This window comes from Gymnoscopelus microlampas (assembly GCF_963454915.1).
Source record: "Gymnoscopelus microlampas genome assembly, chromosome: 15".
In the NCBI taxonomy this organism is placed as follows: Eukaryota; Metazoa; Chordata; class Actinopteri; order Myctophiformes; family Myctophidae; genus Gymnoscopelus; species Gymnoscopelus microlampas.
Window position 1 is genome coordinate 48876108 of NC_139952.1, and position 24272 is coordinate 48900379.

Here is a 24272-nt window from a genome sequence, read left to right on the forward strand (position 1 = left end):
AAGGCCAATTTGAATGACTTCCTGACATAAGCAAGAACGTGTGCATACATATGAATCTTGATTTCATTCACCTGTGTGATCCCTATAGCTGCATGTTCCTCCAAACACACCTGATTTAAATTATACAGCGCTACGCCATTTTGAATCTCATTCAAGATGATGTCCAGACAGTGTATTAGTCATTTTAAACTTAAAGAGTACACTAAAATATGTATCTGAAAACATTGTAGTTTAGAAATAAGAACTGTAGTTACATGAACAGGTTTCCAGTGGTGTACAGTAACTAAATACATTTACTCAAGTACTGTACTTAAAGGGAAACTTCACCGATTTTGATAAAAAATCCTATTTTTATGAGGTCTAGGACCCATAAACATGATCCTGGTGTGTTTTTTGTGTTGTGTCTGTGTTTTTAGATTTTTTATCCGTGAGTATCTCATTTGAGATACTCACGCATCAAATGACGCTGAAGGAACAGCTCACCTTATGTCCGCACTACATGGTGTTTCAGTGAGACCAAACCCACACACCCCAGGGGGTGTTTCCCAAAGAGTGGGACCAGCCTTCTTTTTTTCCCTTCCTCAATTGTACAATGGCGTCGGTAAACACTCAGTGGAGATTATCCACTGGAGAAACGCTAACACAATATATTTATTTGAACCATAAAATACAGAAGAGCAGCTCCGCCGCAGAGGAATTCAACAGGCTGCGTGCTGAAATAATGCTGGACAGTGGAGTGGACACAGCTTGTATGGATTACTTTAGAGTAAGTATGATTGCTGTAAACATTATGCCATCTTGACATAATAATCCAACGTGTAATTGTACTTGATTGCTTTAATGTTAGAGATTAATAAAGTTAGGGTAGTGTACGATGTGTAGGTAACTTCTGATAGACGCATGCATGCAACCGATTCTTGTTTACATTGTACCGTACCGTTCCAATAGCTAGCCAAATGCTAAGCTAAACCACTTGTGTGACAAGCCTAATTTATGCTTTGTCTCTCGTCAGACTTCAAATATAAAGTGCTTATGCCATGGCCACAGATGTTACAATTTGAATCGGGTGGGTGTACCCGTATCTGTCGTATTGTTAAATAAAAAAGCATTTTTATCCGATCGGTGGCCATTTTCTCATTGATATATAATGTATGTGAAGTGCAATACACCTCCCCACCGATAGGTTCGGCATAATAAATGGCCGCCGATCGGCAGGCCTGGAATTTCGTCATTTTAGGGGCAAGGCCACTTGGCCTTTGGTCTTGTAATTTTTTGGAGGGCACAAAGGCCAAATGCCAGGGCAGGAAGGCCATCCAAAAAAAAAAAAAAAAAAAAGATTTTTAAGTCCCCGGAAATAATGCATTTAACTTGAAGGTTAAGGATGATTGTATTTTAATATATTATAAGAATTGTATAACTATCTGTGAAATATAACCCATTTATTTCACAAAATAATGTGTTGGCAAATGACCAATACTTAGTTATATAGGTCTCAATATGTCACATTCAGCCCTGGACTTCACTGACTGATCATTAATCACATTAGATTCACAGAATAATTAGGGGTCTTCAACCTTTTCAGGCCAGGGACCCCCAATCTGATGGGGTGATGGAGCAGGGACCCTCTACCTCGTAGGGTAGGGGGTAGGCTACTATATATATCATATATTTATGTATAAAATTGTGTTTTATATAAATAAACATGAAAAGAATTGCCTGCTCCTACGCACAGGTTGACCCAGTAGGTGTGCAAAAGGACATTTCTCAGGGGATTCAATTGGGTATGGCAAGGCATGGCAGGTGCCATACCTTGGCTCCAGAAAAAAAAGAGGAAAAAAAATCATGAATAGTAGCCTAATGCAGGTGTAAGACCATTGTGTTTGCATTGTGTTATAGGTATAATGCATAGTTTCTATGCATTTCAGGGGTTTTGGGGGGGTTGACCCCCTAAAAAATGGATAGATGTCCCTTATTTTAATCTCTGGGAGTTGGCAACCCTAACCTTGCCATACCTTAGCTTTTGCTGAACTGACACCACTGATCTTTCTCTACAAAATATATATAAACATACGATGTTATTGTGCATTCATTACTAAGCTATTAAAATATGTCATGTTATGTTTAAAGACAAATTTACATTTTTGAAAAAAAAAAGAAAAAAAAGTTTTTAAAGTTTTTAAAAACATTTTTTTTTAATCAAACAACAATTTCACGGACCCCCTGCAGTACCTTCGCGGACCCCCTGCAGTACCTTCGCGGACCCCCTAGGGTTCGCGGACCCCCTGTTGAAGACCTCTGGATTAGAGATTTTATGTATTTTCCCCACAAGTTATTTTCATTCAAATGAAATGTGATTGAACTTTCACTAATAAGGACTTTAGTTGATTTTCTCTCTCTTTAAAATATAGTATTTCTTAATTATTAATGATTACAGCTTGTAGATTGGCTATTTTCACGATTTTAAATAATGATAAAAAAGGAACATACAAGATTTCCACCCAACAGACATAATATATAGCCAATATATGGTTCTGTATCAGTGTAGTCTGTTTTTGCAGATTTCATTCTAATTGGCTACTATGCCTGCATATGAATTTCATGGCCCTGGGTAGGTCACCCTGGCTTGGCGGAGATATGCCCTGTTGCGCACAAGCTCCGCACACTGCAGCAGCAGGTGAAAGCAATTCATTTAATGAGGGCTGTGTGTTGCGCACCAAAAACGAACTAAAACTGTCACATTCTAGATGCTGAAATAAACTTCCCAATTAGAACATTGTTGACAAACGAACATATATAATGGATGTGGTTTGCATAAGGATTATTTATTTCTTGTCCATCAGAGCGGTGAGGTCACTCTTTTGTATGATATTGATAGCCTAAACTTTTAATTTGCAGTTATTCTGTTGCTTGCTTTATATTAAGACTCATAATTTGGGGATTTTGCTGTATTTTATTTGATGTATTCATCTATATTTTGCTGTTGAAAAAAACATCGGGGCACATCGGTCTGTAGGACTAGGCTACTACGGAATCCTCTCTCTCTCTCTCTCAGGCTAGAAATCAAACCTACCATTGATTAGTTCAGGCTGCGTTAGATTTATCTCCTGTTTGGCCCGGTAATGCTTTTGTGTCTATTACACTGTGTTGCGGGATTCCGACGGTTCATAGGAGGCTCAAAATCAAACCTACCTACCACTGTGTATGTTGTAGCTGCGCAGCTCAACCAAAGGGACTGGTGTCTAAAAAAACGTATTGACAGGAAAATCGCGCAGAGGAAAAACTGTGAAATCAGTTGCTGGGCGCAGCTGGGGCACCACGGCCACTGTGGCAGGCAAGGCATGTCATTATTCGAGGGGCACACGGCCAATGAGAGGGGCAACGACGGCCATGGCCGTCGTGGCCGCCGTGAAATTCCTGCCCTGCCGATCGGATTAAAATGCTTTTTTATTCAATAATACGGAAGATACTGGTACTTAGACCCACCCGATTCAAATTGTAACATCCGTGGTCATGGGATAAGCACTTTATATTTGAAATCTGAACGTTTATGTAGATGTACGGATTGTACATGTAGAAAGTGCAAACACCAGGTTGAAGCGCCGCCATGACAGTCATGTGTCACGGCTATTTCGTCCATAGACTCGCCGGGCGGGTCCCGAAAATAGCAGATCTACAAGCTCACAACGCGTTAGACTCGACACTTTGTGAGCTTGTGGGTCTGCTATTTTCGGCTCACATGCAATATTAGTATAAATTAGGCTTCACCTCGGATGATATCTAATCTACAAGTCTAATTATCTAATGTGTTATTTTCAACAGGACAGAATGGAGGAACTGCTGATGAAGAAAGACCTCAGACTCACCTTATGAGATAGTCATATTCATATATATTCTTTTTCTAAATAAAACGGTTACATTTATACCCTGCTTGCTGTTCTCATTGATCATGGTACATTTTACATTGCATTCATAATGACAAAATGTATGACCCACAATTCTATAATGGTTATTTTGAACCATTTCATGATATATTAGTATTTACTTCTACATATGATCATCATCATCACGGTCTCAGTTGAACAAAAAACAACAACGATTAGGATGTGTATGACAAGGTATTTGAACATTAGCATGTCATCTATTCTAAAGTAATGCCCATCATGTTTTCAAAAGTTTAGTCCAAAGAATATAACTGGAAATGACAGTGAAACATTATGTTCTCAGAAATAAGGAATCACACATGACATGAGTATGAAACGTTTTGTTTTATTATTATATTGTTGACTATGCCTCATCGCCATGGATGTCCCGAGTCCCAGGTGGACGTCACCAGCACTGTCTTCATGGTGGGAACTGGGAAGGAATGTTGAACACACGTTTAGTGCTACTCTGCTAATTTACACATGATATATTTAGTTTGCTAAAAGATGCAATCAATACAGAACACAATACAACAGCAGCAAAGATTGAATATTTTCACCTGGCTGGCGCAGTAGTGCCACTGGTCAGACGATGATGATGGGGATTGGGGACTGTTATATCCTTCTGTATATATAGCTAACTTGCAATGTCTACTGGTCCAACTGTGTACTGGTTCAACAAGAGGCAGATTTCACATGGTCCAAGAAAGAACATGGCTTCATGTCGTGTTCTGTGATCCAAATTGGGTAAATAACAAAGTCGGAATGGAACATTCATGAAGTCTATTCAGTGTTGCCATCTTGTGAGATGTGACTATTTTCTAAGAAATCTTGAGGAAAAAAAGTGCTAAATGTATGAAACATTTTAACAACACAAATCTGGTACAGGGGTCCCTGGCAGAAATTATAATTTCAGATGAGGGTCCGTGGACAAGTACACAATTATTTTATTTATGTATTTAAAAACAAGCCCAAAAAAACGTCACCCACAACTACCAATATTTACAAAGTCCCAGAGTCGCTTATAATAAGCAGACATGGCAACACTGGTCAGTGGTCAATGTGTATGTGTTGATGACAACATCAACATGTGTTGATGTTGTTGTAGTGAGAACTGGGAGGGGAAGTTACAATGTAGACCACACCCCCACGCAGCCTCCCCTCCCACAATGAAGGGCAGTGGCCCAAAGCATTATGGTCATTGTAGTAATGCAGCAGTCCAGTCAAACCCCAGTAAAACACACAGACTTCTATATTTTTCTGGCCATAGGGTGCAAATTTCAATTTTTTCTACTGTTATCTACTACAAATATTATTAACATTGAGTGACTGTAAGTTCTTCCAGGGGTGAAGTGCTCCTTTAAGTACAATTTTGTACTTGTGATTAGTTGAGACTGATCCTTCAAAATAAAATGAGAAATGTCTTTAAGTACATTGCAAGATCATCTGCAAATTGCTACAAATGAACAAGGCTATCCTAATGTTTCTCATGAATGTCATTTTAAATGTTTGAGGATTTTCCTGCTCTCTGTGTCTCATAGGTCTTTGTCAGGTCTTGCTTGAGTTATTTGATTCTTTTTAAACTTTAGAGCAAATAATAAACTATATCAATGAGAAGTTCATCAACCCCAAATGTTTTCTCCACCACAATGGTGAATATTAGGAATTTAGATCTACAGAGTTCAGAAAGATGTTTCATAGGAAGGAGAAAAATACCACATGCTCATCGAGATCACCTTTGTACCTGCACAACTTTTTAAAAGTAGGGGCAGCCCCGTTTAGTAGGTTAACCGAATATCTGCGCACACCCCTAATTAAAATAAATCGGGTGAAGTATCTTACCTTAGAATTTCCAGTCTACAGTGCAGACTCTTCAGTCCAGCTAAGAGCAGCTCCAGTAGTCCTGAGTCCTGCAGGTTGTTTTCGCTGAGGTCCAATTCTCTCAAATGAGAAGGATTAGAGGTGAGAGCTGAAGCCACAACTTCAACCTCTGTCTGTCTGAGGTTACAGCCAACAAGTCTGTAAATACAGATTAAATAAGAGACAATCAAAACAAATTATACCTAGTTCTTATCCACATAAACAGTTTAAGTATGAACAGAGAAGTAAACAACAGATGAAAAGTTAATGTAAGTAAATCTGAGTAACCAATCTCACTGTTTAAAAAGCCATCCTCTGTACACCCCTTCACTAACGGTTTGGTCCATTTCTCATATGGTAACTTTTTAATGGTGGTCATCTAGTGAAATCCCTATTACTGCAATGGACGCTTGCACCCATTAACACATCCACCGCCAGAGGTTAATCTCATAATGTACTCACCAGTGCCAAAGTTTTATTATTGTTTTTTGTTTTTTTCACGTCGCCATAAACCCCGTTAAAATCCTTAAGAATGTGCGATGCACTGTTTGTAAACATCGTGCACATGTCCCTGTGTCTCCCAGTGCAGACCACGTGTCAAAAGGGGCATCCATGTTGTAGTTAGAACGGTTTATGTTAAACAGTGATGACCGAGGAGAAAAAACTACAAGGGAGAAAAAGGGGTTTTAGTGTGCGCTTTAGAATGGAGGCCGACGGGAACGGCAAAACCGGATCGCAAATAGTTCCGTTCCGGTGGTGTTACAATGAAAATGGTCCGTGTAGAAAATTGAAAAAAAAAAAAAAAATCGAAAAAAAAAAAAAAGCACCCGGACCGTAGCACTACGGTCTCGGCGCTTAACAGTTGGATTTAATGGACTGTAGGACTAAGTTCTTGGTGTTTAATGTGTTAATATCAATATAAATAATCAAAACTAGAAGATGAGTCGTCCCACCTCATGCTCTCTGGACCCGGTCCCATCCACTCTGCTGCAGTCCACTGCACCTGAACTCCTTCCCTTCTTAACCCACCTTATTAACACCTCTCTGATGTCTGGTTACTTTCCCTCTGCTTTCAAGACTGCCAGAGTCACCCCTCTCCTGAAGAAACCGACACTTGACCCCTCTGAAGTCAAGAACTACAGACCGGTTTCCCTTCTATCCTTCCTATCTAAAACTCTCGAACGTGCTGTCTTCAAACAACTGTCCTCGTACCTCCACCAGAACAACCTCCTGGACTCCAACCAGTCTGGGTTCAAAGTGGGTCACTCGACAGAGACTGCCCTCCTGGCAGTAACGAAGTCGCTCCATGCCGCTAGAGCGAACTCTCTCTCCTCTGTCCTGATACTCCTGGACCTGTCTGCAGCGTTCGACACAGTGAACCATCAGATCCTCCTCTCCACCCTCGAGGGGATGGGTGTCTCAGGCTCTGCACTCTCCCTGTTCGCATCCTACCCGACAGGTCGCTCCTACCAGGTGATGCTGAGAGGGTCTGTGTCAGAACCACACAGGCTCACTACTGGGGTTCCCCAAGGCTCGGTTCTGGGTCCTCTTCTTTTCTCTCTCTACACTACATCTCTTGGCTTTTCCTACCACTGCTATGCCGATGACACCCAGCTGATCCTCTCATTCCCCCCCTCTGACACACAAGTGAAGGCACGCATTCAGTTTAAAACCCTGGTGCTAGCCTATAGGACAGTGAAAGGAACAGCTCCTTCTTACCTCTGGGCTATGGTCGATGCTTACACCCCTGCCCGACCACTTCGGTCTGCCACCTCGGGGCAACTGATTGCCTCGTCACTCAAGGGTCCTTCTGGTCGATCGACACGGTCACAACCTTTTTTCTGTTCTGGCCCCACAGTGGTGGAATGAACTTCCCACTGATGTCAGGACAGCAGAGTCACTGCCCATCTTTCGCCGCAGGTTGAAAACCCGCCTCTTCAGGAAACACTACCCTTCCTCTTTGCCTGGCCTACTTGTTGTTAACTAGTTGTACGAACTCTTGTTTTATTGTTGTATTGTTTTATTGGATCTCGTTTAGTCGATACACTTATTTGATTTAGCTTGTGCTCATTTGATTTTGCTATTTTGTCTCATCTGTTTAAGAAAGTAGGTAGCTGATATATCGCACTTTTACCCTAGTGCTAGGTATACTCTTGGTTGCTTGTTTTTGCAGGAAATGCACTTAAGACTTCTGGTGATTAGTAGTTTTGTTCCCTACCTATGTTGAATGCACTTATTCTAAGTCGCTTTGGATAAAAGCGTCTGCTAAAAAAAAAATGACTGTAATCTGATACATCCAGGTGTTTATATTGGATGTGATTTCTCTATCAACGCTTTCCCATTAAACAAAGTCATCCAAACTTTGCTCTTTTTGCAAACAGACAGTGTGTGTCTGTAGCTTGAGTAGCTAGATTCACTCACTGCACTGGGAAGTGAACGATGCCAGCTGCAGGTGACCAGCACTGTGCAGATCAGAGTGACAGGCCCCGATAATCACCCTTGTCTTGGTAATACTTCAGGTGCATGGCAGTGAGAGAGTGAGACAGGTGCATGGCAGTGAGAGAGTGAGACAGGTGCATGTCAACAGAAATGCATGTCGTCTCATCTTGGTTTGTTCATTGACAGCGTTCAGTCATGTTACTATAGTAACCAGACACTGCACACGTTACAGCCCAATGTATACTCTGTCGTACGACGGGGTCGTGCGGTGAAAATAGTAGATCTACAAGCTCACAATGCGTTGTGTCAGCAACACATTGGGAACTTGTAGATCTGTCCGACCAGCGCATTCCCAGTGGGTGCTCGCTTTCTCCTGTGGGTGCCCGAGCCCTAGGTGATCGGCCCCTGTTTATTTTCCTTCTTAAAAGCATCATTTTATTAAGACATTACAGCAATATGGGGAAAAACGTATATATCTCAATTAAACATATATTAAATACAATAACCAAATATTATTTTATAAACGATAAGTAGGGGCAGCCCCGTTTAGCAGGTTAACCGAATATCTGTGCACAATCACACCCCTAATCAAAATAAATCGGGTAAATGTATCTTACCTTAGAATCTCCAGTCTACAGTGCAGACTCTTCAGTCCAGCTAAGAGCAGTAGCCCTGCTTCCTGTAGGTTGTTTTGGCTGAGGTCCAATTCTCTCAAATGTGAAGGATTAGAGCTGAGAGCTGAAGCCACAACTTCAACCTCTGTCTGTCTGAGGTTACAGCCAACAAGTCTGTAAATACAGATTAAATAAGAGACTATCAAAACAAATTATACCTAGTTCACTGTCATGGAAGTTAACTAAGAGATCTCCTACTGTATCTAGTTATACAGACATAAACAGTTTAAGTATGATCAGAGAACAGGGAAGTAAACAACAGATGAAAAGTTAATGTAATGTAAGTCAATCTGAGTAACCAAGCTCACTGTTTAAAAAGCCATCCTCTCTACACCCCTTCACTAATGGTATGGTCCATTTCTCATATGGTATGGTCTGTTTTCATGGTAGAATAACTCATAAAGAGGACACATATGAATAGTTAGAGGACTTGAGTTCTCCTGTTGTTCTGTGTGTACTAAGGTTGTGGTCGTCTGTCGGCGATTGGATGAGTCCAATTAATGTTGGTTACCTTCATGTTACATGTGTGCACTTCACCTACAGTATGCTGAGTATACTGATATAGTTTTGTCTTCCATTAAAGGAATATTTCACCCAAATAAATACTTTTTCCCTATCAATTAAAACTTGAATTCATGGAGATTTGAGTTTTTTAGTATTTGTGACATTCCTGAACCTAAATCCAATATCCTACTACTTTAATTAAAATGCCCACGCTGTGGTGTACGTCCCGGGTTGGTCAGCACACGAGGTCTCCACTTGCCTCCAAACTTGCCACAGACTATTGATCAGTGCCTAGGCTTCTTTCCCCATGTACTTACATATTGTACAGTTAATATAAAACTACATTCTTTTTATTCAGGCACATTTTAGCCACTTTTTTTTGGCCGCTAGGCCCACCGTACTGCGCATGTGTGACATGGGCGCAGTGTCCCACAAAAAGGACAAGGACTGACAGATAGAGATCTCCATATATGGTCATATCAGTTGGATCACTGGTGCACCGTAGATGTGAGGGCCACGAAGCGGCCCGAACCTCTAGTTTGACTAAATGACATTAATAGGAAACCAATCTTAACAAGAGCAAAACTATATTTAAAACATTCTCTTTAAACCTGGATCATCAGTAGGCTCATAGTGATTACACTGTGAGAGTTCTTTTGGAGTGTATATACTTTTCTTTAATATAGTTTTGCATTGGTTTTCTACCACAGCAGACACTGCAAATATTCTATTTTGGATCAGGAATGCAACCCAAAAGAAAAAAGGTCTGAGGAGGGGGGAGGGGCAGAGTGGAGTGTGGAACGGTCAACACCACTAGACGTCCAAGAAAGATTGAACAGAGGAAGAGAGCAATGTTCAACCATCAGTTGAAGGTGTGAAATGAATAAAGTGAGAATGAGCAAATACATGGCATATTTACTATTTGGTGGAATTCATCATCTGATACACCTGAGTCACACACAAATCAAGGCTTTACACAGCCTTTCATGAATCAGACGTGGCTCTTTATTTACAAGCAAACCTAAACCTACACCTAAATAATATAGCAGAAATGTTAAGAGCTGCGAGAATGAGGACCATTAAAAATGTATTTACTTATTATTTTAACTACTGAGAGGACGGCAATGTCAGTAGGTTCAAACAACTGGTCTGGTGGGGGTAACCAGCAGGGCTTTTAGACTCTTAGTTTAGTTTTTACCCTGCTTTATTGTGGTCCGGCCTTTATTTGCACAATACCACTAGTCACTATTTGAGACACAGTTTTATTGGAACTTTTAAGTCAACCTTAATTTCTAATTATAGTGTTAACTGTAATGTCACTAGGATGTTTCTATTCACTTGACTACTAACCGAGCCTTTCTGCAGTTCCTCACAGCTGGGATCAGTCTCCTTCGCCCCCCCTCTGATGTGTTGTATTTGTCCAGGTCCAACTCTTCCAGAACCTCCTCAGACGTCAGCAGCATGACGGCCAGAGCTGAACACTGTCTGTCAGACAGTTTCTTCTTTGATCCGTTCAGGTACTGTTTGATCTCCTGATGTAATGAGTGGTCGTTCATCTCCATCAAACAGTGGAAGATATTGATACATCTGTCAGGAGAGATATCATGAGTCTTTATCATGCTCTTTAGTTTCTTGATGGCTTTCTGGATGCTCTTTGGACTGTACTCTGTCTGACCCAGTAGGCCTCCTAACAGACTTGTGTTGGACTCCAGTGAGAGGCCATGAAGGAACCGAACAAGTAAGTCCAGGTGGCCATTTTTACTCTTCAGGGCTTTTTTCATAGCAGCTTCCAGGAAGTTGGAGAGGGAGAGGGAGATGGGGTAATACTCATATCCCAGGAATGTCGCCAGTACCTTCATGTTCTTCTTTGAGAAACAATGGAACAGGTAGACTGCGGCTAGAAACTCCTGGATGCTCAGATGAACAAAGCTGTAGACCGTTTTCTGGAAGAGCACACCCTCTCTTTTGAAGATCTCTGTGCACACTCCTGAGTACAGTGAGGCATCTTTCACATCAAGACCACACTCTTCCAGGTCTTCTTGGTAGAACAGGATGCTACCTTTCTCCAGATGTTCAAATGCCAGTCTGCCCAGCTTCAGGAGAACTTCCCTGTCAGACTCCATGAGGTGCTGTTGATTCACCTCATGTGTCTCATCATACTTCTTCTTCTTCCTCTTTGTCTGAACCAACAGGAAGTGGCAGCACATCTCAGTCAGGGTCTTGGGCAGCTGTCCTATCGTGTGTGTCATCAACATGTCCAGCAGAACGGTAGCAATGATCCAACATAATAGTGGGATGTGACACAGGATGTGGAGGCTCCTTGATGTCCTCATGTGTGAGATGACTGTGCTGGCCTGTTTCTCATCACTGAATCTGTTCCTAAAGTACTTCTCCTTCTGGGGGTCTGTGAACCCTCGCACTTCTGTCACCATGTCAACACAGGCAGGAGGGATCTGATTGGCTGCTGCAGGTCTGGTGGTTATCCAGAGGAGAGCTGAGGGGAGCAGATTCCCCTCGATGAGGTTTGTTAACAGAGCATCCACTGATGATGTCACTGTGACATCAGAAACGATGTCATTGTTTTTTTGTTTTTTTTGGAACAATGGAAATCTGCTTTCATCTAGACCATCAAAGATGAAGCCAACTTTCCAGTCAGCGAGCTGCTCTGCTGTGACCTTCTTTAATGTTGGGTGGAATTCATGGATCAGTGTGAGAAGACTGTACTGCTCATCTCTGACCAAGTTCAGCTCCCGGAATGAAAAGGGAACCAGGAGATTTATATCTTGATTTTCCAAACCCTTTGCCCAGTCCAGAGTGAACTTACGCACAGAGAATGTTTTTCCAATGCCAGCGATGCCCTTGGTCAGAACTCTTCTGATGGGTGTCTTTCTGCCAGGGAGGGGTTTAAAGATGTCACAGCAGTTGATTGGTGTGTCATGGAAGGTCTTCATCTTGGAAGCCGTCTCAAGCTGTATCACCTCATGTTGGCTATTAACCCCTTCACTCTCTCCCTCTGTGATGTAGAGCTCTGTGTAGGTGCTGGTGAGGGAGGTTCCAGACTCTTCTGTCATGTGGTCTTTCACATCATCAAGACTGTTCAAACTGATCTTATAATCATTCAAATCATCCTGCAGACTGACATCTGAAATATGAAGAATAATATTTTAAAACATTCAGCACACAACTTGTTAAGAAAAACAGCCAGAAGTAACAACACAATATCAGTTGTTTTTTGTTCAGAGTTGATAGTTGTTTAGCTTCATTATTTGCACTTAGATATTGTTATAGACACTAATTTGAACATTTAGTCTGACTACGATTTCTGCAGTTTAAGCATTACATTTATTAACATGATATTTTAATTAGTGCAAATTATGTCCAGTCTTACTTTGTCCAGGTGTGGTTTGACTGGGTGTCTTCAGTCCAGGTGTGGTTCTGAATGTCTGTCCACATTGGGGACAGTCATAGTGTCCTGTTGGAGCAGACTGGTCCCAGTATGAGGTGATGCACTGTCTGCAGAACCAGTGTCCACAGCTGGTAGAGACTGGATCTGTCAGAACCTCCTCACACACTGAACACCTGGACGCCTGCTCTGTCACAACACAACCACTCCTCTTCCTCTCTCTGTGGAGATGAAGACAATGTATTTACATATAATAGTTATTGTAATAATATGTACATATAATATAATATGCCATATAACGTGTGTGTGTGTGTGTGTGTGTGTGTGTGTGTGTGTGTGTGTGTGTGTGTGTGTGTGTGTGTGTGTGTGTGTGTGTGTGTGTGTGTGTGTGAGAGAGTGTGTGCGTGCGTGCATATTATTCTGCCTACACATACATCACGTCCTAGTACGAGCAAATAGGGGAAGGGGATCAACGTCACGTGATTCCCTTGTTTGACCCGGCAAAAAAAAAGATTATTGGCACAATCCCGCTATCATTTTTCACAAGATCGGTGGTTGTTGCAATTACCTGCACTACAATACTTCACCATAATGTACCGCTGTGACGAAAAAAACAACATAAATGTAACAATGTGTACATGCAATTCCAAGGGTTGCTGGTGTCGTGTAATTTAGGTGCCAAGATGCGGGTTACCGGGCTGGTTTGAGATATTAAAGTAGAGGAGAGAAGACGTCAGGACCAAGGTTCCACGTTCAGCATTTATTCAGCATCAAACAGACAGACAGCAACTTCCAGAGAGCCAGGGGCAGAGCCCCTGTCCCACACAGCCTGACGGCTTGTGAGACAGTACTAGTCCTGAGTTACATTACATTCACCTTTTATGCACTGTATGTTCACATGACAAACAAACGGGTGGGGTGTGGGGTCACCCTGTAGGTGACGAGATCACCCCTTTGATCAGTCGAAGATCAAACATTGTCTCTTTGAACATTGGCAAATGGTACTGTCTCTCTATCTGCTTCCTCTACTCGAGGTGTGAGCAGGATGATAAGACAAAGGCATGTAAATGTACTTCACAGCTATGCAGAGTGTCCTTGATTAGCCGACGCCAGTGTGTCTGAGTCAACACACACTATGAGTCTTACTTTAGCTTTTAGTATATTTGTTCTAATAATAATCTGTTTTTACTTGCATACTGTCATATAAAATATAGCAACTAAGGGCTAATATACGACACTGGGTTCTCCTATGTACTCTTGACGTGGCACCAGTTCAAATCCTAGCTGCTGTATTGTCAACAAGTTGGAGACATGAGAGTGATTTCTGACAGGTAGGAGAGACTGTCACCACAACAAGATGACATAAAAGCATGGGTATTATATCTTTGACAAATATGTGTAAGGGCAAAGGTGACAGTCTTTGTAGTACATATCCTTGATCAGCTTTGAAAAATGTATTTGACACAAAAACGGATTCATTACTTTTGTCTTTCCAGTTAAAGTACGCAGAGATCAGTGATCTTACTTTGTGTTTGAAGGTCCAGGTTCATTCCTGAAGTTCAAAGGAGGGAAATCCTTTGACCAGTCACTCTTCATAGACACACAGCTGGGTGTTGGAGACTCTGGTCTGTGGTGAAGACTTCTGGAATCATACAAATATTTCTACAATTATCATTTGAATTAAATAGACCGTTTGTTGCCGATATTCCTGGTAATTATTTAGAGTGTGGCTGCACAATATGATTTCACCACTAAACACCAATCACATTTAGATTTGTGAGACTTCCTTCAGAAACTACACACTGCAACTGAAATGAAGCGAAAGCCAACTGACTGACCTGTTATATTCCTACTATGCTGTAGGCGTACATCACCACAGTTAGATCACCCTATCATAGAATTCATGCCTCTACGTAGGTAAGAGTTTCGTTTTTTCATCCCCAAAGGGGAATTAAGGCATTTACAGCAACTTTCATCATCAGACAGACAAAGAAAAAGAGACATCAATAAAAACCTTTAGAATAATAACATCTGAATATTTTAGGTTGACTTTTCTTAGACGCCTATTTTAAAGACAGTCCCAACACTACTAAGTAAAAGCCAGTGTGTTGATTTTAACATCCTCATCAGCCTGATCTAGATAGCGAGGAGGAGGAGTTTTACAATCGGTGCCATGTCACCCGACAGCGCATTATTCCGACGTCCCGTTGGTCCAACCGGCCTCATTATAACTAACCCTATCCCTAACCTCACACTAACCTAACGTTTGTCAGACTCCTGGGAGGTCAGAATTATGAGCGGACCCCGTACAATCTTATTGCAGTAAGCAGTAAATGTCTCCTATAGCGCTCCTTATCACAATGTAGGTTTACCAGTCTGTTGATAAAGGATCTTCTCTATCCTGCCACAGTGTCATGTTGTTTCTACTCAGTTTAAGATCTCTCACAAACAAAACCTCTATTATCAATGACTTCTGATCTGACAATAAACTAGATTGTAGTTTAATGTTCAAAGAGAAACCAGTTCAAATCCTAGCTGCTGTATTGTCAACAAGCTGGAGACGTGAGAGTAAATCTATTAGAACATGTATTCTAAAAGACATATATCAAATCTATGCCTGTTTCATGTCCAGTTTTAATGTTGATTGTTCTGTATGTTTGTTTGTAAAAACAGTAGAACTATTTTATATTTTAAATTAGTTCTATGTCGATCCATTTGTATGTATATGTCCATTTATCTCTATGTAGTTGACAGAGATCAGTGATCTTACTTTGTGTTTGAATGTCCAGGTTCTTTTCTGAAGGTCGCAGGTAAATCCATTGACCAGTCACTCTTCATAGACACACAGCTGGGTGTTGGAGACTCTGGTCTGTGGTGAAGACTTCTGGAATCATACAAATGTTTATGAAATCATAATTTCAGTTGAAATACAATTTGCTCACTTTGCTGCACAGATATTCCTAGCAATAATGTACGGCTGCAGAACAGGGTTTTCTATAAAGTATGTCTGTCCCCTCAAAAGTAGTCCAATCACAGTTCATGCTTTTCATTATAACGTATTTCTTCTTTCCATGCACTATAGCTGTGGTGCAAGACAATGTAATTTGATGTAATATTACTTGTTGTATTTTCATTAAAAAAAAATCATATTAATCTACAAGCTAACACAAGATTGTAGATTGTCTATTTAGAAGAAAAAAAAACTTCTAACAGTTTTAGAATATGTTGTCTATGACAACAGTTTGTCATTTTCCTACAAGATGCTATTCAGAGAAAGGGTTCAGATAAATGTGGTTCTATTGTATCTTATTGGTTTAACACCAGTTCAATTCCTATCTTCTGTAGTGTAGACAAGTTAGAGACATGAGAGTGACAGGCAGGAGAGGCCATTACAGTCACTTCTAAGATTGCATAAAAGCTTGATGTTGACAAAACAAACCCTAAAAAATATACATATATACAGTAAGACCAAAAGTCAGAACAGCATCAGAACATATTTTCGAAAGACACTAAATCAAATCACTGACTGTTTCATGTATATATATATTAAAGGTTTCTGTATGTTCATTAGTAAAACAGAGCAAAACCTTTTACAGTTCATATGTAAATTATTCAGATGAATTATTTGTGTTTCCAGTTAAAGTACGCAGAGATCAGTGATCTTACTTTGTGTACTTTGTGTATTTCTTCTTTCCATGCACTATAGCTGTGGTGCAAGACAATGTAATTTGTTGTAATATTACTTGTTGTATTTTATATTTTCATGAAAATGTTCATATTAATCTACAAGCTCACAAAAGTTTTAGAGTTTTAGAATATGTTGTCTATGACAGAAAGGTTTGTCATTTTCCTCCCAGATGCTATTCATGTTGACCATTCATTTCTACTGCATTGGGTTTACCTGGGTGCTGACGATTGTAAATAAAACACATTTTAATATGATTTTTCTTCCCATCAATGTGTTTCTACCTTTTCTAACTTGGCCTAGAATAGCATAGAATAGCATCAACCATTCTAACCTGTCACTTTAACAAGAATGCTATTCTAGGAAAAGTTAGAAAAGGTAGAAACACATTGATTGATTGAAAAATCACATTATATTTATTTACAACCATATGGCAGCACAGAGGTAAACCAATGCAGTGTAAATACATTGTCAACATGACCAGCATCTGGGAGGAAAATGACAAACTGTTCTGTTACAGTGCAAGACTTGGTAATCGTTTTGATATACAAACACTGGCCAACATGTTTTGGCTTGAGTAGGTTACTGTTTGTTATAAAGTCTCAGAGACACCATGAGACATGCTCCCAAAGCGTGTGCATGAGTGCACCCCCCCGCAGGCACGTAACGGGAGTGAGGACGCACCTGTCAATCATTACTGACTCTCTGAAGACGAGCTGTGTCACCGTGCCCAGAGGAGTTTGTTCACCGCGACGGACTATTTCTGTTAATATTATACTCCTTTCTACCTTCCATCCTTTAACCTGTGTGCGTCATTGAACAACTGTAAGTTGTGCTTTATGTCTGCTATATGTTTCAACGTTATTATGGCTGGTGTATTCTGCTTGGGGTAATTTTGTGCCACTGTTTGATGTGCTGTTCTACCTCTGTGGACTGACGCTATTTTGGTTGATTGCTTGGTTAATTCCTGTTATTATAGTTAAATCTACATGTACCTAATCTACCTATATGCCTGGTTTACCTATATTTGTTTGGACTAAAGGGGAGTCTGTAATGTGTCTTTACTTTACCTCCAATTACAATGATGTTATTCATCTCTTATGGTTGAACAATGTTTTACAAGGTCTTATCTACATTTAATTACATGAGATGGATTTATCAAGAGTCTACGCACGCAAGCACACACGCACGCATGCACGCACGCACGCACGCAATTTGTATCTATCTTTAACTGTATAGCCTATATGTTTTAAAGTGTTGTGTGTTTATAGGTCATTTTAGTTTGTCCAAATACCTGGACAAGTTCAGATACAGTTTGCTACTACGACATTCCTAATTCCATAATTATCATGTGGATGAAGAGGTCAATTTGTTCAAGATTTGTTATTGTTATATCCCATTTTACATCTAAAAAGGAAAATGTTTTGAGTTTCGCAGCAACAAGACAACAGAACAAAACAGCAAAATGATAATATTATTAATAATAGAAACACTAACATTTCACAAACAATAGCGTACAATTATAGTTGATAGACACAGCAGTCTATACATAGTTTACATAGTTTGTTACATAGATAGCACATGCACACAAGCAGCCAGTCTGTATAGTTCAACTTCACCACTGAACTCCATATTGTGATTTGTACGACTTCATTCACAAACTGCACAAACAGTAACTTATAATCTATAGATAAACTTTGAACATCTCTTAATAAAATGCTGCAGGGTGAGGTGCAGAACCAACCAATAAATATTCATTCATTTACAACCTCCTGGGTGGGGACTTGAGGGGGGTGTCTGCCCCCCCAGCACCCCTAGTTCCCACGGCTATGGTTATTGTTTTAAAATCTCGTAGTGTGTGCATGGTCAAGCTAATCCCATAAGATAATCTTATAAAATTCTCCTGTAGTGTGTGATGCTACCAGAATTCCAAATTGTTTAAGATTTTAAAAACCCTGTAGTGTAAGTGCAGCTTTATAGTGTTGTGTAAATTGTATAAGAGGATTCACATACTGCGTGTGTGGAGGTCCAGGTTCATTACTGAAGTTAGGAGGGTCATGTTTAGACCAGTCACTCTTCAAAGACACACAGCTGGGTGTTGGAGACTCTGGTCTGTGGTACAGACTTCTGGAATCATATATAAATGTTTCTATAATTATCATGTGAATGAAGATGTCAATGTATTCAATATTTGTTATACTTAGAGAAACATTTATATTATTTGTGTGCGACTCCCGCGTCACAAGGGGGTCACATGCAAATCATATAAATGTTTCTATAATTATCAGGTGAATAAAGGTCCATTTGTTGAAGATTTGTTACGTCCCATTCTATTGTCATTGTTTTAAAATCTCGTAGTGCATGTTCAAGATAATCCCATAAGAGAATCTTACAATATCCTCCTGTACTGTGTGATGCTACCAGAATTCCAAATTGTTTAAGATTTTAAAAAACCCTGTAGTGTGAGTGCAGCTTTATAGTGTTGTGTATATCGTATAAGAGGATTCACATACGTTGTGTGTGGAGGTCCAGGTTCATTACTGAAGTTAAGAGGTTCATGTCTAGACCAGTCACTCTTCAAAGACACACAGCTGGGTGTTGGAGACTCTGGTCTGTGGTACAGCCTTCTGGAATCATATAAATGTTTCCATAATTATCATGTGAATTCAATGTGTTCAATATTTGTTATTGTTAGTCCCATTTTACATCTACATGGATTAAAGTTCTCAGTCGCCACAACTGATTTCAGTCATTTGGAAGCATGTCGCACACCGAAAATAGCTGATCTACAAGCTCAACAACACGTCACAGCGCAATGTGTTGCGAGCCTGTAGATTAGCCATTTCCGGTTATTAGTTATGATTTGTACGACTTCATTTACAAACTGAACAAACATAGTAACTTACAATATATAGATACACTTTGACCAGGTAGGATATAACGTTAATAGATGCTATGTCTACTTCTTGAATTTGCATTGGCATTGAGATCCACAGAGGGGGGACATTCCATACTCCAGCCTACATCCAGAGCAAATGTCAGGCATGATTATCCTCTAGTGAGAGCGGTTCAAAGATCCAATCTTAAGCCTCCCAGTTTGCTCTCAGTCATTCGAGACCGTCAAGACAATTTTCAAACATGGTTTATCTTTATCTGGATCGCTACTGTCCGTTATGCTTTATATTGTTGTGTATATTGTATAGAAGGATTCACATACTCTGTGTGTGGAGGTCCAGGTTCATTACTGAAGTGAGGAACCCATCCTTTAGACCAGTCACTCTTCATAGACACACAGCTGGGTGTTGGAGACTCTGGTCTGTGGTACGGCCATCTGGAATCATGAAAATGTTTCTATAATTATCATGTAAATGAAGAAGTAAATTGATTCAATATTTGTTATAATTATAGAAACATTTATAAGAATTGCACGGGAGTCGCACGCAAATCATATAAATGTTTCTATAATTATCATGTGAATGAAGACGTCAATTTGTTCAAGATTTGTTAAAGTTACGTCCCATTTTACATCTTAAAGGGAAAATGTTTTGAGTTTCTTCTTTGCAGCAACAAGAAAACAGAACAAAATAACAAAATGATAATATCATTAATAATAGAAACTGTAACATTTGACAAACAATACGTACAATAACGGTTTATAGACACAGTAGTCTATACATAGTTTACATAGTTTGTTACATAGATATTAGCAGCTTCACCACTGAACACCACATTGTGATTTGTACGGCTTAATTCACAAACTTCACACAGTAACTTATAATCTATAGATACACTTTGAACATCTCTTAATAAAATGCTGCAGGGCAAGGTGTGGAACAAACCAATCAATATTCATTCATTTTCAACCTCCTGGGTGGGGACGTGAGGGGGGTGTCCACCCACCCAGCACCCCTAGTTCCCACGGCTATGGTCATTGTTTTAAAATCTAGTAGTATGTGCATGTTCAAGGTAATCCCATAATTCCAAATTGCTTTTTAATTAAAAAACCCTGTAGTGTGCAGCTTTATATTGTGTATATTGTACAGGAAGATTCACATACTTTGTGTGTGGAGGAACCACACAAATGTTTATGAAAATTATAATTTCCATTGAATTGAAATACAATTTGCTCACTTTGCAGCACAGATATTCCTAGCAATAATGTACGGCTGCAGAACAGGGTTTTCTGTAAAATATGTCTGTCCCCTCAAAAGTAGTCCAATCACAGTTCATGCTTTTCCTTATAACGTATTTCTTCTTTCCATGCACTATAGCTGTGGTGCAAGACAATGTAATTTGTTGTAATATTACTTGTTGTATTTTATATTTTCATGAAAATGTTCATATTAATCTACAAGCTCACAAAAGTTTTAGAGTTTTAGAATATGTTGTCTATGACAGAACGGTTTGTCATTTTCCTCCCAGATGCTATTCATGTTGACCATTCATTTCTACTGCATTGGGTTTACCTGGGTGCTGACGATTGTAAATAAAACACATTTTAATATGATTTTTCTTCCCATCAATGTGTTTCTACCTTTTCTAACTTGGCCTAGAATAGCATAGAATAGCATCAACCATTCTAACCTGTCACTTTAACAAGAATGCTATTCTAGGAAAAGTTAGAAAAGGTAGAAACACATTGATTGATTGAAAAATCACATTATATTTATTTACAACCATATGGCAGCACAGAGGTAAACCAATGCAGTGTAAATACATTGTCAACATGACCAGCATCTGGGAGGAAAATGACAAACTGTTCTGTTACAGTGCAAGACTTGGTAATCGTTTTGATATACAAACACTGGCCAACATGTTTTGGCTTGAGTAGGTTACTGTTTGTTATAAAGTCTCAGAGACACCATGAGACATGCTCCCAAAGCGTGTGCATGAGTGCACCCCCCCGCAGGCACGTAACGGGAGTGAGGACGCACCTGTCAATCATTACTGACTCTCTGAAGACGAGCTGTGTCACCGTGCCCAGAGGAGTTTGTTCACCGCGACGGACTATTTCTGTTAATATTATACTCCTTTCTACCTTCCATCCTTTAACCTGTGTGCGTCATTGAACAACTGTAAGTTGTGCTTTATGTCTGCTATATGTTTCAACGTTATTATGGCTGGTGTATTCTGCTTGGGGTAATTTTGTGCCACTGTTTGATGTGCTGTTCTACCTCTGTGGACTGACGCTATTTTGGTTGATTGCTTGGTTAATTCCTGTTATTATAGTTAAATCTACATGTACCTAATCTACCTATATGCCTGGTTTACCTATATTTGTTTGGACTAAAGGGGGGTCTGTAATGTGTCTTTACTTTACCTCCAATTACAATGATGTTATTCATCTCTTATGGTTGAACAATGTTTTACAAGGTCTTATCTACATTTAATTACATGAGATGGATTTATCAAGAGTCTACGCACGCACGCACGCACACAAGCACGCACGCACGCACGCACGCACGCACGCACGCAATTTGTATCTATCTTTAACTGTATAGCCTATATGTTTTAAAGTGTTGTGTGTTTATAGGTCATTTTAGTTTGTCCAAATACCTGGACAAGTTCAGATACAGTTTGCTACTACGACATTCCTAATTCCATAATTATCATGTGGATGAAGAGGTCAATTTGTTCAAGATTTGTTATTGTTATATCCCATTTTACATCTAAAAAGGAAAATGTTTTGAGTTTCGCAGCAACAAGACAACAGAACAAAACAGCAAAATGATAATATTATTAATAATAGAAACACTAACATTTCACAAACAATAGCGTACAATTATAGTTGATAGACACAGCAGTCTATACATAGTTTACATAGTTTGTTACATAGATAGCACATGCACACAAGCAGCCAGTCTGTATAGTTCAACTTCACCACTGAACTCCATATTGTGATTTGTACGACTTCATTCACAAACTGCACAAACAGTAACTTATAATCTATAGATAAACTTTGAACATCTCTTAATAAAATGCTGCAGGGTGAGGTGCAGAACCAACCAATAAATATTCATTCATTTACAACCTCCTGGGTGGGGACTTGAGGGGGGTGTCTGCCCCCCCAGCACCCCTAGTTCCCACGGCTATGGTTATTGTTTTAAAATCTCGTAGTGTGTGCATGGTCAAGCTAATCCCATAAGATAATCTTATAAAATTCTCCTGTAGTGTGTGATGCTACCAGAATTCCAAATTGTTTAAGATTTTAAAAACCCTGTAGTGTAAGTGCAGCTTTATAGTGTTGTGTATATTGTATAAGAGGATTCACATACTGCGTGTGTGGAGGTCCAGGTTCATTACTGAAGTTAGGAGGGTCATGTTTAGACCAGTCACTCTTCAAAGACACACAGCTGGGTGTTGGAGACTCTGGTCTGTGGTACAGACTTCTGGAATCATATATAAATGTTTCTATAATTATCATGTGAATGAAGATGTCAATGTATTCAATATTTGTTATACTTAGAGAAACATTTATATTATTTGTGTGCGACTCCCGCGTCACAAGGGGGTCACATGCAAATCATATAAATGTTTCTATAATTATCAGGTGAATAAAGGTCCATTTGTTGAAGATTTGTTACGTCCCATTCTATTGTCATTGTTTTAAAATCTCGTAGTGCATGTTCAAGATAATCCCATAAGAGAATCTTACAATATCCTCCTGTACTGTGTGATGCTACCAGAATTCCAAATTGTTTAAGATTTTAAAAAACCCTGTAGTGTGAGTGCAGCTTTATAGTGTTGTGTATATTGTATAAGAGGATTCACATACGTTGTGTGTGGAGGTCCAGGTTCATTACTGAAGTTAAGAGGTTCATGTCTAGACCAGTCACTCTTCAAAGACACACAGCTGGGTGTTGGAGACTCTGGTCTGTGGTACAGCCTTCTGGAATCATATAAATGTTTCCATAATTATCATGTGAATTCAATGTGTTCAATATTTGTTATTGTTAGTCCCATTTTACATCTACATGGATTAAAGTTCTCAGTCGCCACAACTGATTTCAGTCATTTGGAAGCATGTCGCACACCGAAAATAGCTGATCTACAAGCTCAACAACACGTCACAGCGCAATGTGTTGTGAGCCTGTAGATTAGCCATTTCCGGTTATTAGTTATGATTTGTACGACTTCATTTACAAACTGAACAAACATAGTAACTTACAATATATAGATACACTTTGACCAGGTAGGATATAACGTTAATAGATGCTATGTCTACTTCTTGAATTTGCATTGGCATTGAGATCCACAGAGGGGGGACATTCCATACTCCAGCCTACATCCAGAGCAAATGTCAGGCATGATTATCCTCTAGTGTGAGCGGTTCAAAGATCCAATCTTAAGCCTCCCAGTTTGCTCTCAGTCATTCGAGACCGTCAAGACAATTTTCAAACATGGTTTATATTTATCTGGATCGCTACTGTCCGTTATGCTTTATATTGTTGTGTATATTGTATAGGAGGATTCACATACTCTGTGTGTTGAGGTCCAGGTTCATTACTGAAGTGAGGAACCCATCCTTTAGACCAGTCACTCTTCATAGACACATGGCTGGGTGTTGGAGACTCTGGTCTGTGGTACGGCCATCTGGAATCATGAAAATGTTTCTATAATTATCATGTAAATGAAGAAGTAAATTGATTCAATATTTGTTATAATTATAGAAACATTTATAAGAATTGCACGGGAGTCGCACGCAAATCATATAAATGTTTCTATAATTATCATGTGAATGAAGACGTCAATTTGTTCAAGATTTGTTAAAGTTACGTCCCATTTTA

At 39.7% G+C, this 24272-nt stretch overlaps 1 protein-coding gene across 1 annotated transcript in view; it reads right to left on the reverse strand.

Annotated features, from left to right (window-relative positions):
* LOC311062403 (uncharacterized protein) overlaps positions 1-24272 on the reverse strand; it is a 320988-nt gene that overhangs the window by 235036 nt on the left and 61680 nt on the right. The window contains exons 8-13 of the mRNA XM_084081417.1: positions 23965-24078; positions 23261-23374; positions 22761-22874; positions 19703-19816; positions 18999-19112; positions 18499-18612 (exon numbers count right to left, since the gene is read on the reverse strand). Coding sequence (XP_083937543.1) covers positions 18499-18612; positions 18999-19112; positions 19703-19816; positions 22761-22874; positions 23261-23374; positions 23965-24078 — 684 coding nt within the window. The remainder of the gene's footprint in view (positions 1-18498; positions 18613-18998; positions 19113-19702; positions 19817-22760; positions 22875-23260; positions 23375-23964; positions 24079-24272) is intronic.